At 30.4% G+C, this 17,701-nt stretch overlaps 1 protein-coding gene across 1 annotated transcript in view; it reads left to right on the top strand.

The window, feature by feature from the left end:
- The window catches only part of LOC126733779 (pyrokinin-1 receptor-like), a 177,590-nt gene that overhangs the window by 55,057 nt on the left and 104,832 nt on the right, over positions 1 to 17,701 (top strand). The window contains exon 2 of the mRNA XM_050437176.1: positions 3,153 to 3,692. Coding sequence (XP_050293133.1) covers positions 3,294 to 3,692 — 399 coding nt within the window. The 5' untranslated portion in view covers positions 3,153 to 3,293. The remainder of the gene's footprint in view (positions 1 to 3,152; positions 3,693 to 17,701) is intronic.

Raw genomic sequence — 17,701 nt, 5'->3', positions numbered from 1 at the left:
TTAAGATTAATTCAGGGACCTCTCTTAACATCTCTATGAAGTTTTATTCAAATCCCTCAAATAATTAATTTTTTATTCGAATTTTTGTAAGTGACGTCTCAATAAAGCAAAACTGCAAAAATTGGTTTGGGTCCTTTGACCTATAACTCGGGGTCTAGTACTCCGATTTCCATGATTTTTACTTTAAATTAATTCAGGGACCTTTCTTAACATCCCTATGAACTTTCATTGAAATCCCTTTAATAATTAATTTTTTATTCGAATTTTTGTAAGTGACGTCTCAATAAAGCAAAACTGCAAAAATTGGTTTGGGTCCTTTGGCCTATAACTCGGGGTCGAGTGCTCTGATTTTCATGATTTTTACTTTAAATTAATTCAGGGACCTCTCTTAATATCTCTATGAACATTAATTTTTTATTCAAATTTTTGTAAGTGACGTCTTAATAAAGCAAAACTGCAAAAATTGGTTTGGGTCCTTTGGCCTATAACTCGGGGTCGAGTGCTCTGATTTTCATGATTTTTGTTTTAAATTAATTCAGGAACATCTCTTAATATCTCTATGAAATTTAATTCAACTCAATATTTTTTTTGCGTCCTGTTGTAGGACATATAAAGTGGCAATAAAAAACTGTTTTTAGTTTTCCGATATCTCTTTAAATAAAGTCGGTCGAAGGTAAAAAAGATTTTGACAAATTTCGATTTTTTTCGGATATCTCCGGAAGTATCCGAAATTTTAAAATTTTTTAAACGTCACTTTATTAAGCTTTAAATTACGTAACTCTGCCTCCATTTAACCGATCCCGTGACTCTTACGGTTTCCGAGATCCCAATGGTTACCCTCGAATTTGGGACATCCTGTACATACAGAGAATACTATAGAATATAAATAGAAATAACTGAAAATCTGAAATGAAATCAAAAATGTATTCTATAATATATTTAAAAATTTGTAAAACATGAAAGCCTATGAAAAAATCTTTCTAGAACCTAAAATATATAAGTATATAAATATATAAAAAATTCCAAATACCTGAGATTTCTTGAAATATGTCGCTAGAGAAAGAAAAATTACTTTAAATGCTTGGAAAAATGTTAAAATTACTTCAAATATCTGAAGTAATTAAAAATTACTTCAAGAGCCTGAGAGGCCTAAAAAATGTGTTCCAATACATAATAAACATAAGGCCAAATGTCTGGAAGCTAAATACTACTCCAAAAGTCTGCAAAATGTAAAAATTTATTCATATCTTTGAAAGAAATTTAAAATGACAAAATTAAATTAAAAAAAAGAAAGAAATACTATTTTCAATCCCTAGAAGCTTTAAAAGCCTAAAATGTACATTCCTAAAAATATATGAAAAAAATTAAAATGGCTTCAAGTACCTGAAATAAAATTTTAAAAAACCTTTAAATTCATAAAAAGCCATAAAAAAGTGAATTAAATGTCTGAAAGAAAAATAAATTTCAATCCTTGAATGAAATAAAATACTACTAAAAGCCTGGAAAATATAAAGAATAATTTCAAAATCCTAGAAAATATTAAAAGATTACGGCTAAGGGATAGAAAAAAATTAATTTAAATACCAGGAAGACCTGGAAGACTATTTCCAGTGAATGAAACATGTAAATATAAATCCATTAAAAAATGCCAAATGCATGTAATTTCCTGAAAAATGTCAATTAAAACCTCAAAGAAAAATTATTTTAAATACCTGGACAAAATTTAAAATGACTTCAAATGCCTGGAATAAAATAAAAATTTTCTTCATATGCCTATAAAGAAATAAAAAAAAAATGTTTCAAATCCCTGGAAGAAATTTAAAATGATTTTTTATTGGCCTAGATCAAAATGAGATATAACAATAAATACCTTAAAGGCTCTAAAAAATGACAAATATCTGAGATTTATTGAGAAATGTCGCTAAAAGCCTTGAAGAAAAATTACTTTAAAATCCTAAGAGACTTAATAAAGTAGAAAAAAAAATTTCCAATTTATGGAAGGAATTTGAAGTGACTTGAAGTTAATGCCCGGAGTAAAATAAAATAATAAAATAATTTTTTAAATTAAATTGAATGCTTATAAAACTGATAAGATTGCGAATGCGTAAAAGAAATATAATACTACTAAACAACCTGAAAACGTGAATAATGGTGTGAAATTTTAGAAAACATGAAAAAATACCTGAAAGGCCTAAAACATCTAAAATTTATAAACCATAAAAAACTATTTTAAGTCCTTGAGAGCCTCAAAAGCCCAAAATAAATGTCTCTTAAAATTTGAAATACATGGAAAAAAATTAAAATAACTCCAAATGCCTAGAATTAAATGAAACTTTAATATAAATGCCTGAAAGAGAAAAAACAGATATCTTATGCTTGGAAAAAATAAAATACCACTACAAAAGCCTGGAAAATAGAAAGAAGAATACCCCAAGAAATTCTAGAAAGGTTTTTAGGTGATTTTTGATAAATTTATTTTATACTTTTGAAAGGTTATTAAAGGCTGATTGGTCGATAGTTTTCAATGTTTGCTGTAAATGCCTAAATATAATTAAAAATGTTGCTAAAACCCTAGGAATGAATTGACTATAAATACCTGGAAGAATATTTTTTTTTTCTAATAATTCTAATAAATTAGAATTTTAAATTTCAGGCATGACTAAGAAATGACTGGTTTAATGCCGGAAAGGTAATAAAGAAAAAATTTCCTTATATGCTTGAAAAATTATAGAAGGTTATTATACTCCAGTACCTACATGACATAAACATGGCGGGTTTACAACAAAAAATATTATAAATATCTTAAATAATTAAACATTATGTCGAATGCTAGAAATGAATATACATAGTAATATAAAATTAATTTTAAATACATGGAAGAAACATAAAACAAGTTCAAATACCTAAAATTACTTTAAACATTAATCCAAAAGTCTGATCAAAAATTAAATTCCTGACAGATGTAATACTTACTGGTTTTAAACTATTTCACTCGTATGTATATCCGTAATAATGATACTGCCTCTACTCATTTCTTTGTCTTGCTCATCAAAAATTAAACAAAAAACAAGGAGCCACCTTTTCTGGGAAAGTGTATTTCCGTGTACCTCTATATATGTACTTCCAGAAATTATTTTTTTCTTTTGTTACAGGATCAGCATGCCGCAGACTTTCTTGATACCACAACAAATATTCACCCAAAAACAAGACAATCATGTCAGAAGATTCACCATAATAGAAAATCAAAGTACCTTGTTCTAACTACAAAAAGAAAAAAATAACTAGTAACCAACATGTCGTCAACCGAAGAGCTCCTCTTCACCGAAGAGAAGATTTTCTACCACACCACCCACTCGTCCTCCCTAAACCTGACGTCACTTAACCAATCTGCTGAATACCAGGATAACCTCTATCCACTAGAACTAGTGATCCCCTTTACGACAGTTTACGCGATCATATTCCTCACAGGAGTAATCGGCAACATAAGTACTTGTATAGTGATCGCGAAGAATAAAAGTATGCACACCGCTACTAACTATTATTTGTTCAGTTTGGCTGTGTCGGACATGTTACTTTTGATTTCTGGATTGCCGCCAGAAATGTACCGGATTTGGAGCCCTGACACTTATATTTTTGGACACGTGATTTGTTTCCTTCAAGGATTCAGTGCCGAAACTTCAGCTAATGCTACTGTAAGTATATTATATCGGTATTAAATAAAAATAACGGTACGTCACTGTATATTATGTATCCGCCTTTTTTAGTGTAACAGCTTTACACCAATTAGAACAATGTAAAGGCGGGGAAGCCATAGGCGTGCTGGAGATAAATAATTTATAGCTGCGTTTTATTATATTATTAAGTTCTTATACTCATTACTATCTTATAACTGATTCGAAGGTTAATAACCCGGCAACTATTATTCAATATTTTATACTAAATATCGAGCAGATTCCAACCCAAAAGTTAAACTGATAAACCAGCAATTCTGTAGCATTTTGCGGAAAAACAGTAAATACAATTTACGACTTCCGGGTTTTATGAACCCTTAAACAAGTTTTATGTGAAATCGTATGCAATATATTGTTGATAAGCGCTAAAAATCTGTCCCCAAAGCATACTGGTATTTTCGAGAGTATATTGACGTTCGAAAAAAGCTTTTAGTAACGGTGTAAATTTATTTAATAATAGACCTACCGTTGACTGTTGATGATTAAATGCATAAAGTTTTTATGTGTATTGAATTTTGCAATGTTTGGATGTCAATTATATTATCTCGGTTGTGTTTAGGTATATTAGATTTTTTCAATTCCGATGAATCATTTAGTTAGTATGTTTTTTTTTTTAATTTGATAAAAGCTTTTATTTCTGCTGCATAGTTACCAAACTTTTTAAAGTAGTAAATCGTCTATGCACAAAACACGAATTGAGCATACGTAATTAATAACAGTTAATAGTAGGTTATATCTTAAATTAGTATGAAAAGCGATGGATCATAGAAGACGTAAATATGATTAAACATGTTAATACTTAATAAGTAATCAATTGTTCGCTTTGATGAAATAGAAGTATATCTTATAACTTTCTTGTAGGAATTTCTATTTACATCTTGTCATAGCTTTTATAGAGTTGAGTAATGTTGACTGTCTTTAAAAAATATCTTATTTAAACGTCTCAGCAATTGATGCTGCTAAAAAAGGAATATTTTAAAAAGGAATTTTTTAAATCACTCAATTTAAGCTTTAATGGCCTACTGTACCTATCCAGCCTTTGCAAGCATTCAAAGTATTTATTTCAATATGGTCTTCTCTGGAACATAATAATATTTAACACCAGCATTCTGTGTATATGCAGACATATTCCTCTTTAAATTTTCTGAACACAACCTTATGTCTAACAGATTCTTGTTGGCTATATAGATTTGTCCCTACTTAAGAGTTCATTGCTCTTTAGTGGGGACTGACTTATTATCATAGATATAACTTATATAAGTTCTTTTATTGAAACTGGAATTTAAATCCGATAAATCTTAATCAAAAATCCAGAGAGTCTGGAGTGAAATATTTATCGAGTTATTTCGCAAAATGATGACATTTGTATTAATAATCTTGTCAGAACTTTTAACTCTAGCTATATTTTATCTGAACCATTTACTATTTAAGATGGAAGACTGCTCTTTTTTTAAATTTGTTGTAGATTTTGCTGATCTGCTTGGTCTTTTTTATTGTTAAAGTGTTTCTTTAAGAGCATCGATTAAATAATTTTTTGTTTATCTGACTCTGAGTGATAGTTACTCAGGGTTGAGTCAAAGTAATTAAATTCAGTAGAAAGAATTTTCAATTTTCAGTCTCACCTGACAACCTTGCAGATGCACTTGATAAGTCTCCTATATACAGGGTGTTTCTTATATATTGCGACAAAATTCAGGAACGTGTTCTTTGGACAAAAGTTCGCAAAAAAGTTCCTATAAACATAGATCCTAAACCTTTTAGATTTTGAGCTACAGGGTGGTAAAGTTTTAACAAAAAAATGATTTTTTTTTGGATAACTTAAATAGTCCTCTAGCTATTTGTCCAAAGATTGGTATGCAGGGTCTGTGTATCCAGTGGTTTTTCTTATATTAAAAAATATTTTTAAATTCCCCGTTTTATTTGCAACATTTTTGATCCCTTGGACTTTGTCCGTTAGATGCACGGTTTTTGCACAAAAAAATAAAAACCATGGACATGTTGCTCAGATTTGATTAGACTTTCTTTATTCTAGTAATTATTCGTTTTTTTTTAGTTTATTGCAATTTTAATAATAAATAATAAGTTTTTTATTAATTAATTTAGTACAAAAGCCAGCCCAATTTAATAAAATTGTAATTTAAATTTAAAACTTTTGCTTCTACAATCTTTAATTTAAAATACAAGTTTTTAATTGATAAAAAAATATTTCATTTTTTATTATTTATTTAAGTAATATTATTATACACAAGACGTTATAATATGATTACGCAATTCCTCCACATTATCAATAATAAAATATTGCCTTATTGATCCTAATGATGAGGGAAAAATTACTGTTGATAACCAGAAAATTTATCAGAATAAGAAAAATCATCTTTAAAGGTAATTCAGGTAATATTTACAAAATTAAGTGCGGTAGAAACATCAATAGTATTAAAAACTGTTAATTCAGTGCATTTTTAAAGATAATTATTCATCTCAGACTCAATAGTCATTACGAACTGGAATAATACAGGGTGATTAATAGGGTGGAGTGAAAATGGCCGATTTTTTTTATTTGTGAGATATGGCGATGCCTATATTTGAAAAAGTTGCCTTTTCAAACCACTGATTACTGCGCAAAATCTGGGTTTGGTGTGACCTTATCTTTGGCTGCCCAACGAGGCATGAATATTTTAAAAAAAATCAACATTTTCCCAAATTTCTATGCAGCTCTTCACTTATTTCCTTTTAAAATTTTATTGAAACTACTTTTTTAAAAGAAAATAACCCAGAACTCACCACGTGAAGGTGGCTGCAACTCGAGTTCCAACCGCCCGCCCGCCCGCATTTCACCACTATATATGCTCATAATTTTTTTAGTTCTCTAAAACTTTATAATATTGACTGTTTGTTTCAAATATTGGCAATGCGGCTCTAAAAGCTATTTTGGACCTTATATAACCATCACGTGCATCAAAGCCACAGACTGCAGTTGATGCTTCAGTTACCAATTTGACGCAGCGTTCCACTGCTTGTGAATGGCATGGAAACTTTAAAATGTCAATTTCACTTGGATTTTCTGAGATCATTTCCATAAGGCTGCTATCGGAAATCGACACTGTAAGGGGAGGCTCGGTAATTGTTATCGACTGCCAATCAATTAGGTTAATGTAGTCTGTGGTCTTGAAATTTAATAAGGGTACCTTAAACTCATGTACTTTTAGTCCTAATGATTTGTGTTGTCTGCATTTTAGCAGTCTTCTTAAACCTAATTCTCTTACTGCTTTTCTACTATCAGAGAGCATAGCTAACAACATGTTTTCTGGGTGAGCGAAGTACCCCTTTCTTTGAATGACAGGATCAATAATATTTCTAATTTCTTCTGGTAAGAATCTGGATTTTTGAATAATTCCAAAAACATGTTTACTGCCATGCCTACAGGAAGGTTTAGATTTTATTTCAAACCATGAAACAGCATACACTTTCATAATATATTGCGTTAAAATTTTAAGATTTGTTGATGGATTTTCGGTATAATCTCAAAATTCGATTGGCTGTAGTTAACCACCTGGAATGATTCAATTTTCCTGGTCCTCTCTGCGACAAACTCAAAGAAATGTTTCCCGTTGAAATTCCAGTACAAATTTCATGAAGGTATTGCTGGTCGGTACTAAGTTCACTTGGAGTAATTGCAGGTAAAGTAGTTTCGATTTTTTCAAACTTTTTAACAGGCATTTTTTCACAGTTTTCCAAATGTTTTCCTATTTCGCCGCTATATCCTTTAGGCCCAATAGTACCACCGTCCAAATTGTCTCGAAGCGTAATACGATTAAAAACGAACACTTACGAAGTCGGACAGCGGATTTTATATAGAGACTGTTACGAGCCCGCGTAATATAAAAAAAGCCAATTTTCAAGGTCATTTGGGCAGCCAAAGGTGACGTCGTAGAAATCTGAAATTTTGCACACTAATTTGTAATAACAAAACGCAACTTTTTGGCATATAGGCATTTTAAGTTTCAAAAAAATTTTTTTTCGCTCCACCCTAGTGATTAATGGTTGATGGTACCTTAGACGTTTATGGAGGACGAAAAATGCAATTTTTTTTAAAATTTGGCATAATGGCTTTTGGCTGGTGGTCTAGCGATTAAAAAAATTTTTAGCGATACAGCGTTGCCGCTTGTACCAAAAAATAGTAGCAACTTTGTTATTTTAAATGGAATACCCTATATATTATTTTATTTTCCGATCCGCTATTACTTTATGATTGTTTTTGTATAAGTTGTTCCTATACCTGTTTTTAGTGGTTTTCGAAAAATTAATTATTTTCTTTATTTTTTGACCAAAAACTGGAACGCGCAGAAAATTGATGACTATAAAAATTTGTTCTACGTTATACAGGGTTGCTCAAAATTAGTGATTTTACCGCTAGATACAAAAATTGTAAAAAATGCATTTTTTTAAAAAGCAGTTCGGTTTCTGAAATAATAGCAAGTTTCTGTAAAAATCGAAATATTTTGACATATTTGCTTTCGGTCGCCATGAAAGGTCATAGCGCAACAATGCTATGCTATTGATGTTTGACAGTTACATTTAGTTGATTAATAGTAAATACGCTTCGGTGTTTTTTTTAAATAGGGACCTATAAATTTATTAAAATGGAAAAAATAGTTATTGAAATGAAGTTTTGATGAATCTATTTATTAATCATGAGCAATGTGACAAAAGTGTAGCAAGAACATGCAGAAAGTTCAACGAAATGTACTCTGATTTAATTTTAAAAAATTATTAAAAGAAAATTTGTGCGAATACAAAATAACTTTATACAATTTAGTTCACAACTTAAAAATGACATAAGTTTACCCAAGCCTGCATATCCACAAGCTTCCATCTGGAGTGCAGCAAATGATGTAGGCCTAAGTTATCCTTCTGTTATATTTAATAGCTTTTTTCATTTACGACGGGTCATTAAACTCCCATAAATACCGTTAGATGACCGTTTAGGCGTTTGGGCCCATGAAATTGGCCTGCAAGATCACCTGATCTTACACCACTTGATTTTTACTTTTGGGTAATTTGAAGCAAATGGTATACAAGACACCGGTAAACAGTAAACAGGAACTACGTCAACGATTTATCAATTGCATTCGTTAACAAGATCCTCCTGAAATACAAGCAGCGACATCACATGCTGTACAACGCAGGATTTTGAAGCTCTTAGAAGTCAATGGCAAACATTTTGAAAATTTATTGTAAATTACTTATAATCTTAGGATAACTAATAATAATTCATTTTTAAGTTATGAAAAAAATTGTATAAAGTTATTTTGTATTCGCACAAATTTTCTTTAATCTATTTTTTGTAAATTAGGGTACATTTCGTTGAACTTTTGGCATGTTCTTGCCACAATTTTGTCACATTGTCCATGAATAATAAATAGATTCATCAAAACTTCATTTGAATAACTATTTCTTTCCATTTCAATTAATTTTAAGGTAACTATTTTATTAAAAAACACCCATGTGTATTACTATTATTGATCAACTAAATGTAACTGTCAAACGTCAATAGCATAGCATTGTTTGGTCATGACCTTTCATGGCCACCTAAAGCAAATATGTCAAAATATTCCGATTTTTATAGAAACTTGCTTTTATTTCAGACACCGAACTAGTTAGATATAGGAATATGATACCTCATTACAAAGGGATTTCAATTTTCTTTTAGAATATGTTATAATATACAGAGTGTTTAACTTAAAAAAATTCATTTTTCACAATTTTTGGATCTAGCAGTGAAATTATTAATTTTGACGAACCCTGTATAATGTAGAACACATTTTAATAGTGAAGACATGCGATATACAATACAATACTTCCGTAAATTACGCTCATAATTTAAATTTTCTGCGCGTTCCAGTGCCGTAGTAATAAAAAATTATTTGGAGCTATGTTTTGGTCATAAATAAGGTACCATCAACCATCAATCATCCTGTATAATGATCCTGTAGCGAAAAAGTATGCTCCTTAGAACGGGATATTGAAGAAGATCGATAATTAAGGAATTATAGACTAAAATAATATTAGGAAATCAAAAATATATCCATTTTTAGAAATATTCAAAACAATCGCGAAAAATTTTAGTAAAATGATGTTTATCCATTTCCATGCCAAATGCACAACAGAAAGTCTCTCCCAAGGTGAAGGTTAATACAGGTAAAATCAGGTCTTGTGTAGTAAAAAACCCAGGCGGCTATAAACTGCTCAGGTATATGGAGATTTTTATATTCAGAGTGGAAAATTGGATATTATTCGAGTCGCAAAAAAACTTCTTTCGAGAGTTTTATCGATAAAGCTAACACGACAGTTTTTTTTGTTCCTTTTTTTCTTTTGTATTGAAAAGAGCGGCGACCTGACCATAAAAGTTACGTCTTATGAAATTGACGTTACGATAAAATAAAATTTTTGCTTTTAGATTATATTCTAGAAGAAATTATTCATATAGGCTTGGTAATTGGTTAATAATTAATATTAATGGTCTATATATTATAAAATTAAAAAGGTATTAAATTGGTTAATGGTTCGGAGTTAAGAGAGTCAAATAAACAGCGGCTATCTTTTGCGATCTGAGAAAGGCATTTGATTATGGGTCCTCTCATGCCTTTTTTGAAAAAAAAAATACTACAAATTTTCTTATTCAAGCATTTTCCTGAAGAAATCTTATTTTACAGGTAGAACTTAAGTAGTTGTATGATAATAATTATAACCGAAGACATAACCCAAGCAAGTCTGAACGGAAACAATTAAGGACAGTAAGCAACAATTGGAACACCTAATGCAAGATCTATCCAAGAATATTTCCGGTAAACTAGCCAAACCCCTATAAAGTATATGACTAATGAAGAACATACTATATAGCATATCTTTAAAAATAATTGCTTTAATTTAAGAACTCTACAACCGCACCATGTCTATTCATGCTCCCAGAGCAACATTTTACATATAAAAAAAGAAACAAGTTAAAATCATTTTATACGTTTAATACTTCCTTTTGAACTAATGCGTTTTTAAATTGAATTTGTACAATATTCCGCAGCTGTCTGCCTTTAAACCAACTCTTGGGGTGAAAATAAAAACTCTTTATTGCTCTTAAGTCGGAGTTGGTCATAAAATTATTTACGAGTGAGAATTTACCGAACGGCCAATATTTTAAAATTCTACTTTTTTACCGAGTTTAACACTTGACTTCAAATGAAATTGAACACGTCAAGAAAAGAATTAAAAAAAACGGACATCCTGGTTCGATCCACTTATATACAATGTCCTTTTGGTCGTATAAAAGAGCCTTGCCGTCAAAGTTACAAAGGTATAAATAGCTTTCTGTCTCTGATTTAATCGTTTTGTCAGTGAAACGTAAGAGATCTGCGAAATTTCATTACGAAGGCCTCGTCGTTATTTTCTAACTACAGTGCTTGATTTATAAATTAAAATTATTAAAGATTATTAAATAACTTTTTAATTAAATTCCTTGAATGTGAAGTTGAGATTCTCAGTTGTCGAGTGAATTAGGAATTTTATTCTTTAAGGGAGTGAGTCAGAATTACAATTTCTCAAGTAAATGTAGGACATCGGAAAAGGAATACTAATTTATTCTTAAACACTAAAAGAGCAAGAACTTATAAAGTTGCTAAAACATTTTTGGATTTGTAGGCATTAAACAGTATATAACCGGATTCCTTATGTGGAGAGTCAGATAATCGTAATAGACCAGCTTCTATTAAGGCATCTGATGGCATTACTATTATTGCATTCTACTTCAATTGGGCAGATGTAAACCGTTGAGATTGCTTATAATTTTTGAGTTGGTCAAAGGTTACATCAATTTTTAACGCTTGAACTTGAGTAACCATCTGCAATATTTTTTTTTTGTAAAATCTGTCCAAATCTTTTCGGTACATTTTTCATCGTGTGCTACAGGAAAAAACCGCCATAAAGTTGCCATACTCGAAGAATTAGATCATAGCTGTAGCAAATGGATTTTAAGACAAACTTGCTTTTTGAAAGGCTTATTTAAAGGAAAATTGAAATTTCATTAAATCAAAACAAAACTGCATTAATTCATTGGATGGTACATACAGACATACTGTGCGGCTCTTAATTGTCCCCCCCTTTTTTGATCTTTTAAATGCGTTTATGTAAAAATTTTATATTTGGCACACATCATTAGCAATCTGAATACTACTTTTTGGTTCTTAGCTCATTTTCCAAAACTTTAAAATGGCGGCGGGACGCCATTTTGAAAAATAAAATTAAACCAAAAGGGTCGTGCAATACATCGTTTAAAAGCTTCCACTGAATGCTTTTTTTTCGTTACTGCACCACATGTTCAGGTGTAATTTATTTGTAGATGTGTTTTTGTTGGTAGAGTTTATATATTTTGTCAATTCCAAAAAAAAAAAAAAATAAATGCGCCATATATCAGAACCAGTGGATCGTAGAATTTTATGTTTCGGTAACTTTGGTGCGTTTTAACTTTGTCCCTATTAGCTATACAGCTTCGGTCCAAAAAGGTTAATTTTAAGATGCAATACAATATATATTACAATAATAGTACATAACTTAAATCCGATTTTTATTTTTTTGATTAACGGATTTTTAAACTTGCGATCTATAAGTTAGAGCAAATATAATTTTATTAGTAAAAGGTACATACAGGACGAGTAGTTGCGGGATTAGGAACTTGAAAAAATCCGAATACTTTCGAAATTATATGAAAAAAATAGGAATTTAAGTTAGTCATTAAAAAATTTCTTAATTATTTAAAAATATTTGGAACTTTGAGGTTTTTAAGGGTAATATTATGACTAAATTTAAAATCTGAAGTCCTGTACGTTTTATTTATTTTTTTTGGAAAAACTAATATCTACAAAAAATACATAAAAATACTACATACTACAATAAAAATGCATAACTTAAATGGATACGATTTGCATTTTTTCATTAACGAGTTTTCAAACTTACTGACTGTAAGTCAGAGCAAATATAATTTTATTAGTAAAAAGTATATACAGGATGTGTAGTTGCGTATTTAGAAGCTTGAAGCAATCCGAATACTTTCAATATTATAAGGACAAAATAGGAATTCAAGTTATTAATTTTATTGATTCTTGAATTATTTTAAAGTAATTGTTTTTGAAGTTGTTTTAAGGGTAATCTTGTGATTAAATATAAAATCCGAAGTCTTTTACGTTTTATTTATTTTTTTGGGAAAAAGTAGTATCTACAAAAAATACATTAAAATACCACATACTACAATAAAAATGCATAACTTAAATGGATACGATTTGCATTTCTTTGACTAAAGAATTTTTAACCGGATTCCTTATATGGATAGTCAGATAATCGTAATAGACCAGCTTCTATTAAGGCATCTGATGGCATTACTATTATTGCATTCTACTTCAATTGTGCAGATGTAAACAGTTGAGATTGCTTATAATTTTTGAGTTGGTCAAAGGTTACATCAATTTTTAACGCTTGAACTTGAGTAACCATCTGCAACATTTTTCTTGTAAAATCTGTCCAAATCTTTTCGGTACATTTTTCATCGTGTGCCACAGGAAAAAACCGCCATAAAGTTGCCAGAGGTTTAAACTCGAAGAATTAGATCATCGCTGTAGCAAATGGATTTTAAGACAAACTTGCTTTTTGAAAGGCTTATTTAAAGGAAAATTGAAACTTCATTAAATCGAAACAAAACTGCATTAATTCATTGGATGGTACATACAGACATACTGTGCGGCTCTTAATTGTCCCCCCCTTTTTTGATCTTTTAAATGCGTTTATGTAAAAATTTTATATTTGGCACACATCATTAGCAATCTGAATACTACTTTTTGGTTCTTAGCTCATTTTGCAAAACTTTAAAATGGCGGCGGGACGCCATTTTCAAAAATAAAATTAAACCAAAAGGGTAATGCGATACATCGTTTAAAAGCTCCCACTGAATGCTTTTTTTTCGTTACTGCACCACATGTTCAGGTGTAATTTGTTTGTAGATGTGTTTTTTTTTGTAGAGTTTATATATTTTGTCAATGCCAAAAAAAAACAAATAAATGCGCCATATCTCAGAACCAATGGATCGTAGAATTTTATGTTTCGGTAACTTTGGTGCGTTCTAACTTTGTCCCTATTAGCTATACAGCTTCGGTCCAAAAAGGTAAATTATAAGGTGCAATACAATATATATTACAATAAAAATGCATATCCGAACTTAAATCCGATTTTTATTTTTTTGATTGATAACGAATTTTTAAACTTGCGATCTATAATAGAGCAAATATAATTTTATTAGTAAAATGTACATACAGGAAGAGTAGTTGCGGGATTAGGAACTTGAAAAAAGCCGAATACTTTCGAAATTATATGAAAAAAATAGGAATTTAAGTTAACCATTAAAAAATTTCTTAATTATTTAAAAATAATTGGAACTTTAAAATTTTTAAGGGTAATATTATGACTAAATTTAAAATCTGAAGTCCTGTATGTTTTATTTATTTTTTTGAAAATAAATAATTTAAATCTGTCTAAAAAAAAATACTAAAAACAATACAGTACAACACAATATATACTGTAATAAAAATGCATAACTTAAATAGATACGATTCTCATTTCTTTGAATAACCAATTTGTAAACTTGCTGTCTATAAGTTAGAGAAAATATAATTTCATTAGTAGAAAGTATGTATAAGATGTGTAGTTGTGAGTTTTAAAAAATCCGAATACTTTCGAAATTATGTAAGAAAATAGGAATTTAATTTGATCATTTTAATGATTTTAAATAATTAGAACTTGGAAGTCTTTTGAGGGTAATATTATGACTAAATTTAAAATCTGAGATCCTGTACGTTTTATTTATTTTTTTTGGAAAAACTAGTATCTACAAAAAATACATTAAAATACTACATACTACAATAAAAATGCATAACTTAAATGGATATGATTTGCATTTATCATTAACGAGTTTTTAAACTTTAACTGACTGTAAGTTAGAGCAAATATATTTTTATTAGTAAAAAGTATATACAGGATGCGTAGTTACGTATTTACAAGCTTGAAGAAATACGAATACTTTCAATATTATAAGGAAAAAATAGGAATTCAAGTTATTCATTTTATTGATTCTGTAATTATTTTAAAGTAATTATTTTTGAAGTTGTTTTAAGGGTCATATTGTGATTAATTTTAAAATCTGAAGTCTTATACCTGTCATTTATTTTTTTGGGAAAAACTAGTATCTACGAAAAATACATACATACTACAATAAAAATGCATAACTTAAATGGATACGATTTGCATTTTTTTGACTAAAGAATTTTTAAATTTGCTGTCGATAACTTAGAGCAAATATAATTGTATTAGTAAAAAGTATATACAGGATGTATAGTTGCGGATTTAGAAACTTGACAAAACCCAAATACTTAAGGTTAATCATTTTATTGATTCTTTAAATATTTTAAAATAATTAACTTTGAAGTTTTTTTAAACTGAAATGGTAACTAAATTTAAAATCTGAAGTCCTGTACGTTTTATTTATTTTTTGGGAAAAAATTTTCTCTTTTATACATTTTTCTACACAATTTATAGCTAAATTAAATTATTTTTTGCACTCGCGATAACCTTCAAGGTAAAGATACATATTTTCGTTCTTAAACTTTCCTCCTTATGACTGAGAGAAGATTAAACTGTTAAAATAACTGTAATAATAATAATTTATTTCAAGTTTACAAGCAAAATAAGATATACCCTAATAAAATAACAAACTACTCCTCTACCCAACGCCACTAAGTCTGTGTCTGATTGTACGTATATGTTATCCTAAAATAACAATTAAACAAATTTATATCTAGGGTAGAGAGACCCAATATAATAGTATGCCCATCAGGGATCCTTAATTTCCATAACATTTTATGCATCCGGTGTAGAGAGAAACAGGGAACCGAAGAAAATATCCCACTTCTGATTGCCGAGGCTACGCCAAATTACGGTTACGAAAATATTGATATGTTTTCTTAACGGTAAAAGGGAAAGTTTGTATTTTCCAGTTAGAGATAATGTTTGGAACGGTTACTGAGAATTGGGGCAAAATTTGAACGTTTTCAGAAATTAAATAAAAGAGATTTCTGAGCCTTGACAGGCATAAAAAAGTCAGAAGACCCTTATAATATATTAAAGCACCCATTCCAAATTCTAAGCAAAAGGGATGTTTTGCTGATGTTATCACGTCTCACACGTCACAAAAAAAACAATAAAAAATTTCTAAATGTATCTTTTTTTACCTTTATATTGTGAGAAAAGCAGAAACACGTATTTTTTATAAAAGGTGTACCATAGATATTGAGTTTAATTTATCAACAAAATTATGCCTGAGAATGTAGAAAAAATAAACCTCTAAAATCAACATCTTATAACCGGGGGGGTAAGGGATGTGAACACAGTAAATCCCGGTGTGATATTAATAGGAATTGTTTGTTTTCGCTATTTCCGTCACATGTATCCTACGAACGTAAATACCCTTCACTAAAATGTATTTTTTGTTCCGAACGTAGCGGAATAAAATAAGTTACGGGAAATGAAAACAAATTTGAAGCTAATGATGCTACGTGGATACCGTCGATATTGGTTTAAGGTTAACGCCGAGGGTTTACCAGAATTTATGAGAAAATCGGAATCGCGTCGGGAAAAATAATATGGGCCGCGGTAAATTGAGTTTCTAGTTTTTTTTTTTATGTATCGGTCCTTAATCCTGATGTTAAATGGTTTTTTTCTAATGCATGTAAAAAGTAAATATATATACTGCATCTAAAAAAACGCAGCAACATGGATTTATGACGCTGAACTGCAAGTTGAAAAGAGAAAATGAAGATCAGGTTATTTAGGAGGAAGAGAGTGAGAACAATTATGTCCCCTACCGGCTTTAAATTACATTTTTCTGCTACTAAAATTCTTGTGACTTTGTTGGGTTTATGAGTCCAAAAATGAGTCAAAAACCACTTCAAGTCACATATATTTTCTAGCCTAATAAAAATACTTACATACAAAACAGATTCTTTTATAGTATTTAAAACTGGGTCAGAAATCCACCTTTTCACTTTATATTACATAAAACTCTTGGGTTATGTCTTGGATGGTCTTTAAATTATATTTTACCTAAACTAAATCTGATTTTTATATTTGAAAGAGATCATGCCCAAAAACCTTTAACTTAGTATGTCTTTCAAATAAGGTTCTGTTGAGCGCCAAAAAGGTGCTAAATAAAATGTTCAAAAATTAATTTGAAAATCTGTTGCTAAAATATTTTAATTTATTAACCACTTTTATATGAGAAAAAGACGATTTTGTTCAAGAAAACCGCAATACAATCAATATGCTCGGACAGCAGAGCTGCCATTAAGGCTATCACGACCGCAAAGGTAAGCTCCAAGCTTGTATTAGAGTGCATAAAAGTCCTGAAAAAAACTGGTGCAGGTTGGCTGCAGGGTCCAGCTCGTCTGGATACCTGGCCACGCAGGCCATGCAGGTAATGAGGAAGCGGACTCTCTTACCAGACTGGCATCCGCGAATGTGCCGATGGGGCTGGAACCCATAGTTGGTATCGCCAAATGCGTTGCGGTCGCGTCAATGAAGGGTCTGCTGGACAAGTGGACCCACCGAAAATGGACTGAGTCCCCTGGTTTGAGACAGGCCAAAGTGCACATAGGTGGGCCCTCAGCCTGTCTCACCAAAAATCTACTACGCCTAAAAAGACGCGAAATTCGGCTAGTGACAGGTCTTTTAACCGGTTACTGGCACTTAAGAAGCCATCTCCATACAATCGGTATTGCGGAAAACCCGGAATGCCGATGGTGCTGTGAGGAGGATGAAACCATTGTCCATGTAGTCGGGGAGTGCCCAGCACTCACGCGCGCCAGATTCAAATACTTGGGTAA

The sequence above is a fragment of the Anthonomus grandis genome, chromosome 3 (genome assembly GCF_022605725.1).
Source record: "Anthonomus grandis grandis chromosome 3, icAntGran1.3, whole genome shotgun sequence".
Lineage (NCBI taxonomy): Eukaryota > Metazoa > Arthropoda > Insecta > Coleoptera > Curculionidae > Anthonomus > Anthonomus grandis.
This window is presented reverse-complemented; position numbering and strand designations above follow the sequence as displayed.